Consider the following 22,356-nt stretch of genomic DNA (forward strand, 5'->3'; position numbering starts at 1 on the left):
GCGGCGCGGCGCGGCGAGGCGTGGCGTGGCGAGGCGAGCGGAGGAGGAGGAGTGCGCGAGGGCCTCATCTCTTCTCAAGCTCCAATAGCATGAGGGAGAGAGTCCCTTATAAACCACTCCAACTCTCCTTCCACTTCCAAGGTGGGACTAAACTTCCCACACACCTACTGCCATATAACCCACATGGGCCCTTAGAGATTTTTCAGAAATTGCAATATGGGCCTAGAGCCCATCTCAGATTTCAGGTACCAACAATACAGGGTAATGAGACTTGGAAACTGCAAAGCATGTGTACTAACCGCAGCGCTGCCTGACATGAGGTGAGGAGGAATAGAGACCTCCCTGGATTCACGCTTGACAACGCGCTTGTCCTTGCCAGCAAGCTGCACACGAAGCACGCGGAAGTTTGTTCCTCCAAGGTCCAGTGCGTAGAACAAGCCTTCTTCACTCCTAGATTCAGTCGCAACAAACGGTAATCACGCAAGCATACTATGAGGTGAAACTTCAATCTTTTAGTTGAAAGTGTCACTAACTAAGAAGCATTTACAAATTAAAAGTAAGCTACTATGGTTCTAATAGCGAGTAGTCCCTCAATTCCAAATTGGCCAAATATATAGAAAAGTCTGCTAAAATCTACAATATCAAATATATATAATAGAAAAATATATTTCATAATGAATCTAATGAAGAATATTTGGTGCTGTAGACGTTGACATATTCTTGTATAAACTTGGTCAAACTTAAATTACTTAATGAAGTTTGACTTATGACAAATATAGAACTTGAATTATTTTGAAACGGAGGTAGTACTAAGTTCTTTTAGAAAAATATTCACTTCGTTGAAATTCAAGTCCAAATATAACTTCAAGCTCTAGAAAGCATGTAAGAATATTCAAATGGAATTCACTGATGAGAAGGCGTTCGCAGGCCAGTTATTAAATAGCAAACGTTCCACCGACACCCACAGTCGCAAACGAGATATTTTACATACGTAGAGTGGTAAATTCTAGGCCGTTTTACACGGGTTGACATCCGGACACGCAGGTGGGCAGCAGGGCACGCACGTGCTGCCGCCGCACAAGCGGCACGGATGCCGGCGTGCAAGTGGACACGCGGATGCAAAAAAAAACACACAGAACGTGTAGTACTACGATCCGTCACATGCGCACTTGTTCAAGAAGATCTGTCAACACGCAGCATGGTGCCACTCCCACCATCTGTCAGCACGAGAAACCCAGCCTCGCCACCAACCCAGCTACTATGTACTAGTAGTAGTTGGCTTCACTAGCTACTACTAGTACATAGTATAATTATTATCAAATCGATTCAGACAATGAACTTGATGCTAAGGCAAGAGCCATCAATGCTATCATATGTGTGCTGCTTCCTGCTCTTAATGCTCATTAGAAAGCAAATCGATGAAATTCATATGCAGATATTTTTGGTTCGTTCGTCCGAGAAATTTGCCATGAAAAAGATAATTTTGTTCTCTTATGTATTTACCATAAGCAGATTGGGATTGAGAAGGGTCGGGGGGAGTTACCCGTTGGGGAGGTTGTCGACGTAGGAGATGATCATCTTGATCTTGCTGCCGCCGTCCTCGTGCAGCCCAGCCCTCATCTCCTCCTCCATGGCCGTCGCCACGCCATCCAGCCGCGTCGCCGGGGTCGCGCACTCCTCCCGGAGCTGCGCTACCACCTTCTCCGCCACCGCGTCCACCGCCGCCACCATGATCCCGACGCCCGACGAACAGAACCCGCCGGAGGAAGAAACTCCTACGATAAACCGAGAACCAAGCGAGGTTCCGCGACAGGGGCAGGGAAAAGAAAGCCGCTGATCAACTCCCGTGAGCCGTATATATATATATATATATATATATATGGTGGTCTTGTTTTCTTTCTTGGGCTGTAGGGCGCGAACAAGATTCAGTCCTGGGAGGGGGAGGCGCTCGGGCGCTGGATTTATAATGTTGGCGACTTGGCGGATCCCGTTAGAGAAAGCGACCGAGGAGAGGCCGGGTCGGATGGATATTGACGGGGTGGGATTGGAGGCTGCGTCGGCTTCGGAAAGCTGGTGCTTATCTTGTTGTTTTGCTTCGATTCGAGGAGGCTGCGGACGATCACGACCAAACTCGGAGAGGCCGTCGCCAAGAGTGCTGCTGCCTTGAACCTTCACGAGGAGCGTATGACTTTGACCCGCTTGGTTTTTTTTTTTCACTCGACGACTCGTAGAAAAAAGGGCCATGGCAAAATAAGGTTGTTAAAAAAAACATGCGGGGAATCAGGTAGTTTTTTTTTTGTGGCGAGAAGGGAGTTTTTATTCCAAACCAGTTGGGGTTGTTTGGATCCTAAAACACGTGTTTAGAGGAAACCCCTTATCCAGTTTGGTTTCCTGACCTAAATCGGTTGTTTGGTTTCCTCTAAAGTCGTTTATAATCCTAAAACACGTTTAAGACTAACATTGTTTGGATAAGGGGTTGTTTGGATAGCGTACTTATCCAGTTCATTCAGATCAATGTGTCTAATCTAGCCCAAACATGGTTTTGTAAAAACAGCTTCTTAATCCAAGCAAAGAATTCCAAAAACTTGTGTTCACAGAATAACTAACTAAAACTCGTTTTCCTATAATTTCTCCTAAAACCCGTTTTTCTAGAAACTGAACCGTATCCAAACAACCACATAGAGTTACAATCAGCCACTACAAGACTTCAAAGAAAATCTAAAGCAATATGCAACCAACAGGATGTGCTTCAGGCAGTCCGAGCATAGTTTGAAAGACTATGGGCTACTCTATTATGTGATCTATCAATCTTACAATGTTTAAACTCCCGTTCGTCAAAGACAATGCTCCTAGCGAATCTGATTGCACAATGATAGAAAGACTAGACCACTCAATGGCTAGTGACATTCCTATTTTGATTGCCTGAATTTCCACTTGGAGAGCGTTGTTATAGACAATAAGGTTGTTATTATTCTGGCCAAAATTTATTATATATATTTTTTGGGAAAGAGTACAAATTGCTTTGTCTCTTGAACAAGGACATTCATCTTGCTTTATATATAAAGCAATACAAGGGAACCATACAAAGCCGTGAGGGAGAAGATAGATCAAAGATGAAAAAAATAAGTAAACGAGTAGCCACCCAACCAAGAAGCACCCTAGACTACTGACTAGGAGAGAAACCACGCCTTCAAAATAAAAACGCCGGACATTGTAGCAAGGCATACACCAAGGGCCACCTACCCTCTTGCTCCTGGCTGTGAAGTGTTGATCCTGCCTGTGGATAACAAGGATTGATAGTGGTGACAATGACGTCACGTGTAAAAGATAGGATGCATCACAGATCACCCCATGCCAGACCCCAAAGAGCTTTGAGCCAACATCCGAGCTTGCCCACCAACGATACGCCGCGACCAAAAGGTGTTGGAAATATGCCCTAGAGGCAGTAATAAATTGGTTATTATCATATTTCCCGTTCATGATAAATGTTTATTATCCATGCTAGAATTGTATTGACCGAAAACTTAAATACATGCGTGAATACATAAACTAAACCATGTCCCTGGTAAGCCTCTACTAGACTAACTCGTTGATAGAAGATGGTTAAGGTTTCTTAACCATGGACACGAGCTGTCATTTCATAACGGGATCACATCATTAGGAGAATGATGTGGTGGACAGACCCAACCATAAGCTTAGCATCAGATCGTTTGGTTATTTGCTACAACTTTCTTCATGTCAAGTATCAGTTCCTTAGACCGTGAGATCATTCCACTCCCGGATACCGGAGGAATGCCTTGTGTGCTATCAAACGTCACTTCGTAACTGGGTGATCATAAAGGTGTTCTACAGGTATCTCCGAAGGCGTCTGTTGGGTTGCGTGGAGAGATATCTCTGGGCCCTCTCGGTAATACAACATCATAAGAAGCTTTGTTGGGGATATAACTACTAGGTATGACCCGCCCAGGAGGGGCCGGGTTATACCGCTGGTGGCTTATTATGACAAAGCCCGTTAAGAGGGCAGTTCACGAAGCAGGCTTATTAGAGGCCCAAAACCCGAAGGTGGCTCAAGGCCCGGAGGTGTAAACCGCCATATATGTATGACTTGTAGTATAAGGCATGTGTAATTAGTCACTGAGCCAGACACGTTGTGTATGAGCCGTCCAGGACTCTGTAAGCCCCTGAGCGTCAACCTGTGTATATAAGGGATGACCCGGCGGCGGTTCAGGACAAGAAATAAGAGAGATCGAAAGCTAGGTTAAGCATATTCGCTCCCTGGTAATCGGAACCCAATTAATACCATCTCAACTGGAGTAGGCTTTTTACCTTCATAGCAAGGGGCCGAACCAGTATAAACTCCTGTGTCCTTTGTCCTGTCTAACCCCTTTAAGCTAACCTAGCTGCGATGGCTCCACGACTAAGTCCTTTCGCTAGGACATCTGCCGTGACAATTCCACGACAGTTGGCGCCCACCGTGGGGCCAGCGCATGGTGGTTTCGAGTTCTTGAAGGGCAGCTTCGAAGGGATCAAGGGATACGCTGTGGGCCGGATGACCAAGAGTAGTCGCAGCAAGCTCTACATTGACGATGCAGGCTGGGGTCCCAAGGTCGGCTCAATCGAGTACGGGTACCGGGTCCCCTTTGGCGGAATCCACGTCTTCATTGGCAAGGTCGGCGAACCGGGCCCTGGGCCAGCCATCTGCACCGACATCATCGAGATGGCTCAGCGTGCACGACCTGCACGAGTTCAACCCTCCATGAAGCGTGCCTTTGTTGGTTTTATCCATGGGGCGGAAATTAAGGATGGATCTATATATGGCGATGAGACGGCCATCTATTCTGATGGTGGGTCGTCCACACGCGAGACCAACTCATTGTATCAACTTCAAGACGGCCGGCTTGGGGGCTATTCTCATGGTGACAGTATTCCAGACCCCAGCGAGCCGCCGAACAGAGTTGTGGTTTTCATGGATGGTACACAACCGGTGATCGGTTCATCAACCGCCGCGACCATGACCTCTAGCTCAATGGCTGCGGCGACAGCTGGTGCTGGTGGCTCTGCGCGCCCGTCGGCTCAAGTTCTCATCGAGTTGTTGGAGGCACTGGCGACTTTGATGGGGGCGGAGGTAACCCCGAACAACCAAGATGATCATAAGGTGTAAGTGGCTAAGTTGCGAGATGAGATCGGTCAAGCTAAGGAAGACTTGGCGGCTGAGAACACCAGGATGGCTGCAGAACGGGCCGTTTTGGACGCACAGGCGCAGCGAATCCAAGCCGACTCCTTCTGGCTCACGTTGGATTAGAATGCTTCAAATGAGGTCATGAGAAGGAGACACCGGAGTCATCTAACCCCGGTTAGTGAGCCAAGAAACCTCTTTAACACGCCTGGAGCAGGGACCGGTGACCCGCCGGTGGTAAACCGGATGGCTGAAGCACCTGGGGGTGGAGCGCCGATTCAGCCACGAGTGATGGGCTCTCCACGTGTGAACAATACCCCGCCTCAACATGTTTTGACACTGCCAGATCATTATTCCAACCCTTTGGACAATATGATTGCTACACCAACACGATTGGCGGCTCTGCCGGTTGAAGGCGAGTCTCCAACGACGGTTGAAACACGAAGGGCCAGAGAACTTCTTCGGACAACATTGGAGCAGCAAGCGTCTTATTCTTATAGTCGTGAGCGGATTCACTCAACCCCTCATTCAAGCCGGAGTTACAACAGGCACATTGACTCACCAGCGGTTTCAAGTACTGAACATCGTCGTAACCAGCCCCGTGGACATGACCCAGCGCGCGATGATGCCAATGCCCAGGCTCTGGTAGATCAGGGCAGGGCGCGTCGGGAGGCCGAGCTGGCGGCTCAGCAAGCGGCTCACCGGTAGTCTCCGGTTTACCTAACAACCTCAGTGGAAACAGACGTGACCTCTAAGACCTTGGGTATGCCTTGTTTAGTGTCAGCTCTGCGGAACGAGCGTTTTCCCAAGGACTTCAAGGGTCCTCACAAGGTGCCTAATTACACAGCAAATCAACCTACTGAAGCTTGGGTTGAAAGTTATGAGATGGCCATGGAGATGCCGGATGTTAGTAAGGCTGTGTGTGCTAAGTATTTCACCATGATGTTAGAAGGGCCGACTCGTACTTGGTTGACGGGACTGCCCGCCAAATCCATAAGGTCGTGGGCGGAGCTGAAGGCCCGTTTATTAAAAAATTTAAGGATACGTGCAAGCAGCCTATGTCGATCGTGGATTTGGTGTCTTGTGTCCAAGGTGAAGGCGAGTCAACAACCAACTTGGTGCGCCGGGTCTCAACTATCATACACTCGTCAGATAATATCAATGTCAGCTCAGCAGTTTTAATGTTGGAGAAAAATTGACGTTTCCTCCCTCTTAAACAGAAGCTTGGGTGACTTAAGCGCCATTGCGGTGACATGGGGGAGCTCATGGCAGCCCTTGTAAAATATGCTGACTCTGATAGTACCAAGGACCCTGAGTATGATGACGGAAAGACGGGCAAGGGAAAGAAGAGTAGCGGCATGAAGGGACAACAATATAACCCATCTAGTCAGGGTGGTAACGGTAAGCGAAGAGCTAATGGAAATTTAGACTTCATGGCCAACACGAGTGCGCGGAATAATAACCAACGTCGCAAGGGGAGGCCGGCTCAGTCTGGAGGGGGAGAACTCGACCTCGAGACAATAATGAATCATCCGCGTCCGAGGCATGGAACATAGGAGAGGCCATCTAAACATTCGTGGAAGGATTGTTTTATCATGAAGGAGTTCAAGAATTCCCATATTTTCTAGAATAACCATGGCCCGAATGGCGGCTCGGGATCCGGTTCTCATGGTCCGGGTCATGGAGGTGGCGGTTCAAATTCTGGTTTTCAAGGCCAAGGCAATCAGGGTGGTTACAATCAATAGAATAATCAGGGGAATCAGCAGTAATCTGGTTATCAAAGTAACCCGAAGCAATTGAATAGTGGGCAGTACCATGTTTTCACCATGAGTTTATGTAAGCGGGATCAGAAGCTCCATAAAAGGGTAGTGAACACCGTTGAGCTGGCGGTGCCCCGTTACTTGCGATGGTCTGAACACCCTATTCTCTAGAGCCATGAGGATCACTCGCCCTGGGTTGATAATCCGGGTCATTTGGCGCTGGTGGTGGCACCTCGGGTTGGAGGATGCAAGTTTGCTAAGGTACTCATGGATGGAGGTAGCGGCATTAATATCCTTTATTATGAAACTTTTCGTTGAATGGGATTGACAAACAAAAATCTTAAGCCATGGAACACTGTTTTTCACGGTGTGATGCCTGGTAAGTTGACATATCCAGTGGGTAAAATATCTTTGGAGGTTGCCTTTGGAGATGAGTATGATTCCAGATCTGAGACGTTGACCTTTGAAGTGGTTAAGATCAAAAGCCCTTATCATGCTCTGTTTGGGCGGCCGGCTTATGCTAAATTCATGGCAAGGCTTTGTTATATTTATTTGCAACTGAAGATGCCGGGTCACAAGGGCACCATCACAGTGCATGGGAGTCACAAGATAGCCTTGGAGTGTGAAGAGGGCGACACTGCTTATGTTGAGTCTGTCTGCGCCACAGAGGAGCTGAAATTTTATAAAGATAATGTTGACCCGGCAGATATGACGTCCTTGAAGAAGCCAACCACAGAGCATGATCCTTTATTGAAGTTTAAGTCGGCAGACGACACTAAGCTAGTTGACTTTGTTCCTGGCGACTCATATAAGCAGTTCAACATCAGTGCTAATCTGGATCCGAAATAGGAAAGCGCGATCATCGAGTTCATCCGTGAGAACTGGGATATCTTTGCATGGAAGCCTTCAGATATGCCAGGTGTCCCGAGGGAACTCGCCGAGCACACTCTCAACATTGATCCAAAGTTTAAACCGGTCAAGCAATTCCTTCGCCATTTCAATGAAGAGAGGCGTAAGGCTATTGGTGAGGTGGTAGCCCGGCTCTTGGCGGCTGGGTTCATTGTCGAAGTTTTTCATCCTGAGTGGTTGGTCTTTTCTGGCGCCGTTGCCGGGGAGCAATAGCGTGGGGTTGATATTCTCGTGTGTGCTTGTTTGCTTTTTTCACTAAGTAGATTTTGTTTTTCCTTTTTTGTTTCTATTTAGTTGTGGGTGCAACATACAATTTTTTTAAAGAATGAAAATACAAAAAAATTACTTGCCTCTCATGCCCAAAAAGCTTTTTCAAAAAGAGAAGTGATTGGAATGTTATGCATTGAAGAAGTGAGGGTCGACCTTGAGCACTCGTGTTCATGCTCACGGAAACAATGTAGAATTTTTCATGGAAGTTTCTCTGTAAATAATTATCCCCTTATATATATCCATTGTATTATAAAAATAATGTGCCAAGCTTTGGTTTTAGGATGATTAGATTGCTTGTTTACTATGTGCAGAACAAAACCAGAAACTTTGGCTGTAGCGCGTGATTTTACATTTTTTACTAGAAATTCAAATGGGTATGAAACTTATTGAACATTACTTTGTACACATTTTTCAAATTTTCAAATTTATTTCATAATTTTTGGAGTTGGATAAGTTTACTAAACCTCCAGATTACTACATACTGTCCTGTTTTAGACAGATTCTGTTTTTCGTGTGTTGTTTGCTTATTTTGATGCATCTATGGCTAGTATCGGAGGGTATGAACCATAGAGAAGTTGGAATACAGTATATATAGTTCTAATATGAAATTGGAATGAGTTTTAAACAGTACCTAAAGGTAGTGATTTTCTTTATTATACTAATGGATCTCACAAAGTTTTTGTTAAAGTTTTGTGTGGATGAAGTGTTCGAAGAACAAGGATTTAACGATGTGAGAAGAATAAAGAGAGGCAAGAGCTCAAGCTTGGGGATGTCAAAGGCACCCCAAGTAAATATTCTAAGGATACTCAAGTATCTAAGCTTGGGGATGCCCCGGTTGGCATCCCATCTTTTTTCTTCAACAATTATCGGTATACCTCGGTTTTTGTTTTATTCACCTGATTTTTGTCCTTTGTGTTTTTCTTTTTCTTTAAGAACCATGCTAGTATGAGATGTCCATTCATCAATTTACAGAATACTTCATGTGCTTCACTTATATAAGTATGATCTTATAAAATTGCTCTTTGAGCTTCACTTAAATCTTTTGAGTATGGCTTTATAGAATGCTTCGTGTGCTTCACTTATACATTTTGAGCTTGGATATTGGTTAGTCTATATTAGTTGTAGAATGCTCCATGAACTTCACTTATATCTTTTGGAGTATGAATAATACTATCATCTAAAGCGGGTTTGGAAGAGTGTCAACTTTAGGAACTAGTGATCCCGCTATTCCGAATGGGGAGAATTTTGCTTATGTGGAGAGTAGTAAAATTTCTATGCTCGTAGATCATGAAAAGAATACTTTATGTGATGGTAATTTTGTTGAACTCATTCATGATGCTACTGAAAATTATTATGAGGGAGGAATACATGTTTTTAGGAGTTCCAATAATATCAAGATTCCTCTCTATATGCTTAAAGTTTTGAAGTTATACTTGTTTTTCCTTCCTATGCTAGTTGATTCTTGTTCCTATAAATTTTGTGCTCACAAAATCCCTAGGCATAGTAAGTGGCTTAGATTTAAATGTGCTAGTCATATTCTTCCTGATGCTCTCTTTATGTTTCAATTCTTATCTTTTATGTGAGTATCATTGAAATCATCATGCCTAGCTAAAAGGCATTAAAGAAAAGCGCTTGTTGGGAGACAACCCAATATTTACCCTTACTGCTTTTGTGTGTTCTCATGATTAATCCTACTGTATTAATCATGTATTATAGCTTTTGTTTCAATAAAGTGCCAAGTAAGACCTTTGGGAAGACTTGGGTGAAAGTTAATGTGATCTTACTGTAAAAAAACAGAAACTCTACGCTCACGAGATTAGCTGCCATTTTTTACAGAAGAGTGCGATTGAGTTGATTATTTTTGAAGAAGATTAATAGGAAAATTCCTCACGTCCACCAATTTATTTCATAATTTTGTGATTAGCAAAAGTATGGTTAGTGTTCAGATCATTACAGACTGTTCTGTTTCTGACAGATTCTATTTTCATTGCATAGTTTGCTTGTTTTCTAGTTTCTATTGCTTATGTTTCTCAATATAAATTGTAGAAATGATATGGTACAGTAGGAATTGTGTGAGAACAATTATGAGCCTTGTCTTTGACAGTACCAAAGTGAATGGTTTACTCTTTATCATACTAACCTATCTCACGAAGTTCCGTTAAGTTTTGTGTGATTGAAGTTTTCAAGCTTTGGGTGAGATATCGATATAAGGAGAATAAGGAGTGGAAAGACCCTAAGATTGGGGATGCCCAAGGCACCCCAAGGTAATATTCAAGGAAGACTCAAGCGCCTAAGCTTGGGGATGCCCCGGAAGGCATCCCCTCTTTCGTCTTCAAAATTATCGGTATACCTTACTCGGAGCTATATTTTTATTCGTCACATGATATGTGTTTTGCTTGGAGCGTATTTTCAATTTTACTTGCTGTTTGAATAAAATCATTTGATCTGAAAATCTTGAATGAAAAAGAATCCTCCCATGGCTAGTTAATTATTTGACTACTCAGTGTCCTTCATTTCTATCTTTTTGGAGTAGTTTGTCATTTACTCACGTACTTCATATATATCCTATGAGTAAATGGTTGAATGAATTGAATATCATAAATCTGAATTTATATATGTTTCATATGCTTATACCTTGGGGAGTAGTGATTTCACACAGAATAAGTATAGGTCGTACACTTATTGAAAGTTAGCAGACGTAGAATTGGTCACTTGAACAATTCATGAAAGAATATTGAAGGAAGAGAGATTTCACATATAAATATACTATCTTGGACATATTTTGTAATTGTGAGCACTCATTAAAATATGACATGCTAAAAGGTTGATGTCAGACAAGGAAGACAACGTAATGGGTTATGTTTTCTTATATCCAAAATAAAGTATATTGTCTTGGATCATCCAACATGTTGAGCTTGCTTTCCCCCCTCATGCTAGCCAAATTCTTTGCAACAAGTAGAGATACTACTTGTGCTTCCAAACATTCCTTAAACCAGTTTTGCCATGAGAGTCCACCATAACTACCTATGGATTGAGTAAGATCCTTCAAGTAAGTTGTCATCGGTGCATGCAATAAAAATTATCCTCTAAATATGTATGATATATTAATGTGAAGAAAATAAGCTTTATACGATCTTATGATATGGAAGAAATAAAAGCGGCAGACTGCATAATAAAGGTCCATATCACAAGTGGCAATATGAAGTGACGTTCTTTTGCATTAAGATTTTGTGCATACAACCATAAAAGCACATGACAACCTCTGCTTCCCTCTACGAATGGCCTATCTTTTACGTTTATCTTCTACCCTTATGCAAGAGTCATGGTGATCTTCACCTTTCCTTTTTACATTTTATCCTTTGGCAAGCACATTGTGTTGGAAAGATCCTGATATATATATATATATATATATATATATATATATATATATATATGTATATATATATCCAATTGGATGCAAGTTATCATGAACTATTATTTTTGACATTACCCTTGAGGTAAAAGGTTGGGAAGCGAATCTATAAGCCCCTATCTTTCTCTGTGTCCGATTAAACCTTTGAACCCATAAATATCACGTGAGTGTTAGCAATTGTGAAAGATTAAATGATAGTTGACTATGTGGAGTTTGCTAAATCAAAGCTCTGACATAGACCCTTCCTGAAAATAAGATGAATTGCAATTTTTTGATGACTGAGAATATAGTTTGCTAGTTTCAAGAAAGTTTATGATCTATACTTTAACATGAGAATAGCTTGTTATTTGATCATGAAAAGTTTTATGAGGATGAGCTACTGATATGACATATAATGATGCTAGAAAAAGTAATTGGAACTATCATTGATCAAACTTGTGCACTTGCTAGCATTCACACTTCATAAATTATTTCTTTTATCATTTACCTACTCGAGGACGAGCATGAATTAAGCTTGGGGATGCTGATACGTCTCCAACGTATCTATAATTTACGAAGTATTCATGCCATGTTTACAATATTTTTATATGATTTTGGTATGATTTGATTAGAACTAACCTGGACTGACGCTGTTTTCAGCAGAACTACCGTGGTGTTGTTTTTGTGCAGAAATAAAAGTTTTCGGAATGCAATGAAAATCAACGGAGATTTTTTCTGGAAAATATGAAAAATACTGGAACGAAAATCTACCGAAGGGGAGTCATGGGGGCCCCACGAGGGTGGGGGGCGCGCCCCCTGCCTCGTGGACTCCCCGAGCCCCCCTGACGTGAAATCAACGCCAACTTCTCCTATAAATACAGAAACCTCCGAAAATTAACCTAGATCGGAAGTTCAGCCGCCGCAAGCCTCTGTAGCCACGAGAAATCAATCTAGGCCATCTCTGGCACCCTGCCGGAGGGGGCCATCATCACCGGAGGCTATGGAGGAGGATCTCGGAGGGGCCATTATCGTCATGAAGGCCAAGGACCAGAGGGAGAACCTCTCCCCATCCAGGGGGAGGCCATGGAGGAGGAAGCACAAGGGGGAGAACCTCTCCTCCTCTCTCTCGGTGGCACTAGAGTGCCATCAGGAGGGGAATCCTCGCCGCGGTGATCGTCTTCATCAACATCACCACCATCATCACCATCCTCATCTCTTTTACGCGGTCCACTCTCCCGCACCCCGCTGTAATCCCTACTTGAACATGGTTCTTTATGCCACATATTATGATCCAATGATGTATTGCCATCCTATGATGTTTTGAGTAGATATCATTTGTCTTTGGGTTGATTGATGATCTAGATTGGTACGAGTTGTATGTTTTATTTTGGTGCTGTCCTATTGTGCCCTACGTGTCGCGCAAGCGTGAGGGATTCCCGTTGTAGGGTGTTGCAATAAGTTCATGATTCGCTTATAGTGGGTTGTTTGAGTGACAGAAGCATAAACCTGAGTAAGGGGGTTGTTGTGTATGGGATAAAGGGGACTTGATGCTTTAATGCTATGGTTGAGTTTTACCTTAATGATCTTTAGTAGTTGCAGATGCTTGTTAGAGTTCCAATCATAAGTGCATATGATCCAAGAAGAGAAAGTATGTTAGCTTATGCCTCTCCCTCATATGAAATTGCAATGACGACTATCGGTCTTGTTAACAATTGCCTAGGACAATTCCGCACACCGATCCACCATTATTCCACACTCTCTATTTATAATATTTAGTAATATATTCTAACTTTATGATAATAGCACCTACTTTCATATTTTAGCTCTCCAATATCATGCAAATTTATCCACTTCATACCCACAACATAGTTTTATTTCTCGTTGCTAGCTGGAAGCAAACGTTCGGTGTACGTAGAGTCGCATCAGTGGCAGATAGGGCTTGAGAGAATACTGATCTTACCTTGAGCTCCTTGTGGGTTCGACACTCCATACTTATCACTTCCACCTTTGGAAATTGCTGCGATGATTCCCTGCACTTGGGGATTATCAGTTGGCTAACCTGGTGCTGGAGCTTAAGAAAAATGACACCTGGCGCATGTGTGTGGATTATACAGACTTAAACAAGGCTTCTCCGGTTGATCCCTTTGCTCTCCCCTGTATTGATCAGATTATTGATGCTACGGCGGGTTGTGAGCGTCTGAGTTTTTTGGATGCTTATTCTGGTTATCATCAGATCAAGATGGCAGTTAAGGACCAGGAGAAGACAACCTTTATTACTCCCTTTGGAGCCTTCTGTTATGTATCGATGCCTTTTGGGCTCAAGAGTGCCCAGGCGACTTACCAGCGATGTGTGCAAAATTGCCTCCATTACTAAATTGGGCACAATGTTCATGCTTATATGGATGATATTGTGGTGAAGTCCATGAAGAAAGAGACCCTGATAGATGATTTAAAAGAGACCTTTGACAATCTCCGGGTCTACAAGATGATGCTTAACCCGGCCAAGTGTGTCTTTGGTGTGCCAGCAGGCAAGCTTTTGGGTTTTTTGGTTTCGGAAAGGGGTATTGAAGCTAACCCGAAGAAGATCAAGGCTATCACCTCTCTGGCTAAGCCGTCGTGTATCAATGATGTTCAACATTTGGCGGGTCGTATTACGGCCTTAAGCCGGTTCATAAGCCGGTTGGGTGAGAAGGCCATCCCTCTTTATCAGTTGATGAAGAAGACGTATCATTTTGTTTAGAGTGATGCTGCTGATCAGGTGTTTGAGGCCTTGAAGAAACAGTTGGCTGAGCCGCCAGTTCTTTCTGCTCCCATTGATAAGGAGCCTTTATTGTTATATGTGGCTGCCAATAGCCGAGCCGTCAGTGTAGCCATTGTGGTGGAAAGGAAGGAATCAGGCAAGGAGCATCCGGTTCAGCGGCCGGTTTACTACATCAGTGAGGTGCTTATTGAGTCCAAGCAGAGGTATCCACATTGGTAGAAGCTTGTATATGGGGTGTTCATGGCCAGCCGAAAGCTCAAGCAATACTTTTTGGGTCATCCCATCACTGTGGTTAGTTCTGCTCCCCCAAGGGATATTATTCAAAACAAAGAAGCCACAGGTCGGGTAGCCAAGTGGGCCATTGAGCTTGGACCCCATGGTTTGAAGTATATGCCTCACACAACCATCAAGTCTCAAGCACTTGTGGATTTTATCAATGATTGGTCAGAGTTGCAGATGCCTGCGGAGAAGTCGGATAGCACATATTGGACTATTCACTTTGATGGATCTAGTCAGTTGGAGGGATCGGGGGCTAGTGTTGTCTTGACTTCCCCACGAGGTGATAAATTTTCTTACGTTCTCCAGTTGATGTTCGCTTGTACTAACAATGCACCTGAGTATGAGGCCTTGCTTCACGGTCTTCGGATGGCTAAAGAGATGAACTTAAGCCGGGTGAGGTGTTTTGGCGACTCAGATCTGGTGGCTCATCAAGTTTCTAGTACTTGGGATTCTAAGGATCCACTCATGGCGGCTTATCACCGATAGGTTGATGCTATCGCTGGCCATTTCAAAGGTTATCAAGTGGTACATGTTGAGGGCAGGAAAAATGAGGCGGCTAATGCTTTGAGCCGGTTAGGGTCCCAGCGTAAGCCAGTGCCACCTAACACTTTCTTGGATATTCTACATAACCCTTCAGTCAAATTACCTACAGAGGGGGATTTAGCTATTCCTGACCCGGAAGCTTAACTGGTAGCAGCTCTTCATGTTATTCCTGATTGGATAGTTCCATACTTGGCTTATATGACCCGGGGAGAATTACCCGAGGATGAAACTTTAGCTAGACAGATAACCCGGCGGTCTAAGTCAATGACTATTATCAATGGAGAGTTGCATCATCGTAGTGTCACAGGGGCGTTTCAATGTTGTGTTTCTCCTGAATAAGGCTGTGAGATTCTGTGAGAGGTTCATGAAGGAGATTGTGGTCATCATGCCGGTTCTAAGTCTCTTGTAGCCAAGGCTTTCCGTCATGGGTTTTATTGGCTGACGGCTCATGCTGATGCTGAGGATTTAGTCAGTAAATGTGATGGTTGTCAGAAATTTGCGCAATGAGCTCATGTGCCGACTCAAGAATTGAGGATGATTCCAATTGCTTGGCCATTTGCAGTCTGGGGGCTTGATATGGTTGGGCCTTTCAAAAGGTCCAAGGACAAAAAGACCCACCTCCTGGTGGCAGTTGACAAGTTTACAAAGTGGGTTGAAGCAGAGCCGATTAGTAAGTGTGACGCAGCGATGGCGGCTCAATTCATCAAAAAGGTGATCTTCCGGTTTGATTTTCCCCATAGCATCATAACTGATAATGGCACTAATTTGTCCAAGGGTGCTATGAAAGAGTTTTGTCAGCAAGAACATATTCGACTTGATGTATCATCAGTGGCTCACTCCCAGTCCAATGGTCAAGCTGAAAGAGCCAATCAAGATATTTTGCGAGGCATCAAGCCCCGCCTTATGGTCCCTTTGCAAAGGATGCCAGGTTGTTGGGTGGAGGAGTTACCCTCAGTGTTATGGAGTATCAATACTACCCCTAACAGATCTATGGGTTACACACCTTTCTTCATGGTTTACGGAGCAGAGGCGGTTCTCCCTAGTGACATCCCTCACGATTCGCCTCGTGTGGCGGCCTATGTGGAAGCTGATAATGAAAAAGCATGCCATGACACACTTGACTTGTTGGATGAGTAGCGTGACCTTGCGGCGGCTCGTTCGGTGATTTACCAGCAAGATCTGCGCCGTTATCACAACCGCCGGGTTAAAACTAGAACCTTTCAAGAAGGCGACATGGTGCTCCGGCTTATCCAGGATCAGACTGATATACATAAACTATCCCCACCTTGGGAAGGGCCTTTTGTGGTCAGCAATAATCTGAACAATGGGTCATACTATCTTATTGATGTTCGAGACCACAAGGACTCACGCACATCGGAGGAGGAGACCCGTCGGCCGTGGAATATCACTCATCTTCGGCCTTACTATACTTGAGCCACCGGCTCTTGTGATGTACATATTTTAATGATGTATATATTATAATGAAAATAATAAAGCCAGCATCCCTGATAATTCAGGGCCTCTGTCATTTCATTTCTTCGAAACTGAGTCTTTATTATCATTTCACATAAAAGGCTTGATGCCCAAAGTTACAGGGACCAAAGAGAGTTTGATGCAGAGCACAACTCAAACATAGGTACCCGTTGAGCACAGCTCAGAAACATATCACTTGGGGGCTTCCTGTTCAATGAACACAGCTGTATTTACCCTTTTGATTGGCTTGGATGCCAGGTGTACTCACCAAAAATCCAGGTTATCCAGCCTATATGCAAGATGCTCTTCGACCAGGTAATCCTGGATGACCCGCCCTGTTCTTAACAAGTCAATCTCTTAAATGAGACCCTGAACTTGTCAAGGTTAAAACATTGATTGGGTCATGAAAGAGCCGGCTTACGAAAAGCAAGGAGAAACTCAGGCTGTTAAGTCGCCTTCATTGAAACTTGGTTAAACCGGCCTGTTTTGCATGATGCTACTCCAACCCCGCATACTCTCGATAAGTCAATCTTTTAAAGACCCTGGACTTATCCAGGTTAAAATGTCGATTGGGTCATGTGAGAGCCGGCTAACAGAAAGCACAGATACTCCAGAGGCCATCATGCTAGTTTCATTGAAGAAGATATTTTGGCTCGGCGGCATATGAAAGCCTCGTGTTTTTTGGGTTTTTTATTTGGATTTGTATCACCTTATTTTTCTTACCATATGGTTTTTTTACAAGTCAGGCCAAGTAGCCCTGATTATGTCTCATATTTGGGATATTACCCCTACCCTGGTTATGAACTTCTATGGTCACCAGCTGACTTATACTGGGCACCATGACCCGCCATGCGGTAACCCGCCAGGGCACTTATGATTTGTTTGTGTGCAGGAAAAAGGGACAAACAATTGATCTACATGATGATATAGTAAACATAAGTTGCATATCCTCAACTAGCGGATCAGCAGTATCATGCAAAATAAAACATACACGATGGCATGGCAAATCATGGTTTTTCACTAGACTATTACATAAATCAGCAAACCCAAATGATTAAGTGTTTCAAAAGATTAAATATGAAATGTGAACCGCTGGGCGGATCAATCTTCTTGGCTTTGATGGCTTTAAGCTTCTGGATCATCCCTCGCCGATTTTTCATCCTCTTCCGTCATCTGGAAGTTTGGTGATGGCCAGTCAATGCCATACAAGGCTTGGAATTCAGCTTCATCATCTATAAGATCGGACGGATCAACTTTAGGGGCGAAAGTATGCTTACAGATTGGAGGGATTAGGTCCATCACTTTTTAAGCCGGCGTGGGCATCTTATGATTTTCCATATCATAAGCCGCCTGGTATTTTGAAAGATCCATTTCATCAGCAATCAGACTGGCCAGGGGACGTATCCCCTTCACGCAGGCAGCAATGTCTTTCTTATCAAAGGGAGTGCCATCTTATTTCAAACTTGGATACCCAGTAGCCAACTGGGATGGGTCTAGCTCTGATTGTCATGCCTTGTCCCGGCTTAAGGCCATCACGACACCGGCTCTTGCAGATGACCGCTTTATCTCTTCAATCCTAGCAGGCAGAATGGAAAGTTTTTTCAAGACGTGACTCAGAAGGTTGGGTGTTTGGCTAGTTGGGGAGATAGTGGCCAACATGCGCTGAGCTCCGATATATAGCTATTCAACAAGCGTGTATACTTCCTTGAGTTTCACAAGCATTTCTTGACCAAGGTTACTGCTCCTAGGACCTGTGTAATAATTGAGAGGGATCAGAGATGGTTTGCTACATGAAAGAGAAAATTTGGTTATGAAACTGATAATATTACTTACCAAAAATAGCAGAGATCATCTGGGATATATGGTGTTTTAAACTGGTAAGTTCCATGGTCACTTCTTGAAGAGTAGTTTCCGCTTTTTCAGCCTGCTGTGTCAGGGCAGTTCTCTCCTCAGCCCAGGCGGCTCTTTTAGTATTGAAGTTGGTCTTTAGTTTTTCTGTTTCTTCCAAGCTAAAGTTGAATTTTGAATTGGCCTTCCAAGTCTCAGATTCTTGATGTGCCAGCCGGGATTTCACATCAGCCAATTGTGATTGCAATTGAGCAGTGGCCTCCTGTATATGTACAGATTTGAAAACATATTCATGTTTGGGTTACAACTATAAAAGTCCCAAGCCTTTTGCAAAGCAACAACGCTTGGCACTTGGGGGCTAATGGATGCAGACAAAATTCTTTATACAATGGTGCATATAAATAAGTCCCAAGTCCTTTGCAAGCAATAACACTTGGCACTTGGGGGCTAATGCATATTGCTCTTTTCTGAACACAAAATTCTCAAAGTCCCAAGCACAATACAAGTATTATACTTGGCACTTGGGGGCTAATGCCTATTGCTTTGTTCCAAGACAAATTTATGACCCGAACAAATGAGGTAATCCGGTTTATAAAGACTACAGATTAAGTTGTTGATTTTAAACAGGACGATTAGTCCCAACTTATTCATCACTGAGTAAGCCGGCCCTTGGGGGGGGGGCTACGACTGCATGGTTTTATCACTAAAGATTTGAAGACCCAATTTAACCTTAACAATGAAAGCCAGCCGTTGAGGGATTCTACAAAGGATTCTCATTATATCTCTGACTATTCTAAGTCTACAGCACATTCAAATATGCTATATATGATAGACTTGGGGGCTAACAGGATAGGCATAATTTATTAAGCAAGAGTTCATACCTCATATTTTTGATGCATCTGCTTCACCATGTCAACTTCAAGGCCGCGACTGGTATGCACTTGGTTAAGATAACCAGACAGTACTTCACTGATTCTCAATTGACAATAGTTGGCAATGTCAAATCTTACTTTTCTCCTTTCAATAAGTTCTTCTTTGGCGGAGTGCTTGGCTAAGACAATGTGTTTTCCCGGCTCTTGGAAGCCGGTACCGGTAATCACAACGTCATCAACATGCTTTTCTGGTGGTTTAAATGGACTTGTCGGCTTAGTGTTCAAAGGGTTGACATTTATATGATCGTTTGAGAGGTTAGGAGTCTCTGGTGGCGGATCATTAACATGTCCGTCTGGCTGTTGCACAGAAGCCTCAGACAGCGGATTCTGCTGCTCTGGTTCAGGAATTTTGGGGTGTTCAGCCGGCTTAACCACCTTGAGTTTCTTGCTAGACTTTGCCTTTCCGCTGCAAGGATCGAGGGAGGTTAGTACAAATATAAAAGTGTAAGAAGTAGGAAATAAAGTAGTTACCCGGGGGCAGTCTTGAAAGTCGGAAGATTGGTCTACGATGAGTCGCCAGAAGAGGAACGAGAAGTCCCCTGATAGTTTGAATTCGAAGAATTAAGTGGCTGACGAATAAGACCAGCCAGGGGATGGAAAGAGTTTAAGTTAGGAAGGACCTCATTTCGGCGTTTCTGCGGTGCTGGTGTGTTCGGTAAACCGGAGGATAACTCTCCACCTCTGCTGGTCCGGGTTTGTTGCCGGCTCTCGCGCTGCTGTTGCTTCAAAAGAAAGTGAGGATCCAAATGAGCTAAGGGGTGTGAAAAGCTTACTTTCCAGATTACTCGTCGAATTTTCTGTCTTTGCAAAGGCTCAGAGTTAGAGGAAATAATCGTTACCTCTTCTTCGACCGCTTGGCTGGCCCCTGTGTCATTCTGATGATAATTAGTGTCAATAAGATGGTTGGATAAGGAGCCAAGGGAATCAAGGGCTGCCTCTGACTCAGTAGTGTCGTCCAAGCCAAACAACTCGGAAGTGCTTGGTTTCTTTTTATTCTTCTTGGCGGCTTTCTTGGCAGTTTTTGCTTTGGTCCTGGGTCTTTTGGCAGCCTCGTGATCATACTTTTTATTCCAAAAAGCGGACCGAACCTGTGTAGGTTGACAAAGTCAAATTAATAGAACAGATGAATAATCAGGTAAAATAAATGGTTCAGAGACTCACCGCTGGTGGCGGGTTAAGGGTGCAGAAAGGGTTTAATCCCACTTTGCTACAGCTTGCCAGACTCTCGTGGAGAAGGGTCTTTGTCATCTCTTTAATTGTGTCATCAGTTAAATATGTGGAGGAGTACCGTAGTGGATCTGTCTCGCCACCCATATAAGTACACATTAATCCGGAACGGTGGCTCAGGGGTATGATTCTCCAAGCAACCCAGCACCGAACCAAATCAATACCAGTTAACCCATTTCCGAGCAGGGCCCTGACCTTTGAAAAGGTAGGTACGAGCTTTGCGCGTTCGGCAGTGGTAAGCCATTTGGGAAGAGGATGTTTTGGGTTAAGCCGCTGGACACGAAAACCCGACAGAGGATTCTCATCAGCCGGAGAAGTATCTTTACAGTAGAACAATGTTTGGTTCCAATCTTTGGGGTGACTCGGAAGGAGAGCATAAGGGAAGATAGCATCTGTTCTCTGTTGAATTGAGATCCCACCAAGTTCTAAGTTGGGTCCATCAGTGAACTCATTCTGCTAGTTTAGATAAAAATATTCCCTGAAGAGGTCAACACCAGGCTCTTGAAAATTGCAGATGTTTGACATGGAATTGGGTCCGATGTCTTGAGGATGAAGTTGAAAGAAGTGCAGAACGTCTCAGAAAAATTTGGATCCAGGTGGTGAGAAGCCCCGGTTCATATGATCAGTGAAAACAATGACTTCACCGTCCTATGGTTGAGGTCTTTCTTCACCTGGTTTGGGAGTGCGCCAGTGCAGGATGTTTTTTGCTGGAAAAAAGTCGACTTTGAAAAAGTCCTCGAGCATGTTTTCTGTGACAATGGAAGGAACCCAATTAAACGAGGTAACTGTCTTCGGCATCGTAAGGGAAAAAGCCTAAAAAGAAAGAAATATTCCCGGTTTATGTTCTTTTGTTAAGCCGGAAGTGAGCACTACCACATATATGCATATTAGCGGCTTAAACGGGGCCTAATGCCATATGACTAGTTACAACTGGTGATATAAGCCTCCAGAACAGTGCTGATATTTAAAGATCTATCAAGAGCGAATTCTACTAAGTATTGGAACAACAGGTTTTACAGATTGGTGCACTCAATTTTGGATCCGATGCTATTCGAAAAGAAAATAAAATCAAAACCTAGTACTATAGCAGCTAAGGTACTAGCATGTTGGGCAAGTTTTCTCCATCTGAGAAAGGTATCTGGTGATTAAGAGAAGGCACAGAAACAGATTCTGCATGTTTTAAGTGTTACTTTTGGATCAAAGTGATGATTAAACAGAGGTATAATGAAGAACGATGACGAACTCCTAATAACTTGAGAAAACCCTAATGGAGATCTACAGTGGGGGAAAATGAAGTGCTTACTAGATCTGCTGAGCAACGAAGGGGCGATGCAGTGTCTGGTTTCGTTCAGGTTGATGCAGCGGCCGTGGTCGAGGAGTTGACGAGATCGGCGACGGCGGCGTTCAGATGTGTAGATGTGTCGCGCGAGAGAGAGAGGTTGAAGATGAGAAGGAAGGAGGGAGAGAGAAAAGGCTGCCTGACCCTATTTATAAGGAAATGGATAACAGGCAGGCACAAGAATCGAGGAGATCAAAGAATGATAACAGCAATTTGGACGCCTCGATTTTCGGGATAGTTATTTAAGATAAGGATCTATTAAGATGTGTTGTGCATCGTGTGAAATTACTGATAGATGATGTCACGGCGGGTTTCCATAATCCAAGGAGATGACGTCATGGCGGGTTGCAATATCTCGCAGAAACAAATAAGGAAGGATTTTTACTAAGTGCTGAAGATTGACATGAACAAGTTCAAATCAACCTGGGGCCTAATGTTGGGGATATAG

At 43.8% G+C, this 22,356-nt stretch overlaps 1 protein-coding gene across 1 annotated transcript in view; it reads right to left on the reverse strand.

Annotated features, from left to right (window-relative positions):
- Positions 1-1,972, reverse strand: part of LOC123041226 (hexokinase-7) — a 53,831-nt gene extending 51,859 nt beyond the window's left edge. The window contains exons 1-2 of the mRNA XM_044463893.1: positions 1,544-1,972; positions 300-450 (exon numbers count right to left, since the gene is read on the reverse strand). Of these exons, the coding sequence (XP_044319828.1) occupies positions 300-450; positions 1,544-1,731 (339 nt within the window). The 5' untranslated portion in view covers positions 1,732-1,972. The remainder of the gene's footprint in view (positions 1-299; positions 451-1,543) is intronic.
- Between the last annotated feature and the right edge of the window lie 20,384 nt (positions 1,973-22,356).

This window comes from Triticum aestivum, chromosome 1A, assembly GCF_018294505.1.
Source record: "Triticum aestivum cultivar Chinese Spring chromosome 1A, IWGSC CS RefSeq v2.1, whole genome shotgun sequence".
Taxonomy (NCBI): domain Eukaryota; kingdom Viridiplantae; phylum Streptophyta; class Magnoliopsida; order Poales; family Poaceae; genus Triticum; species Triticum aestivum.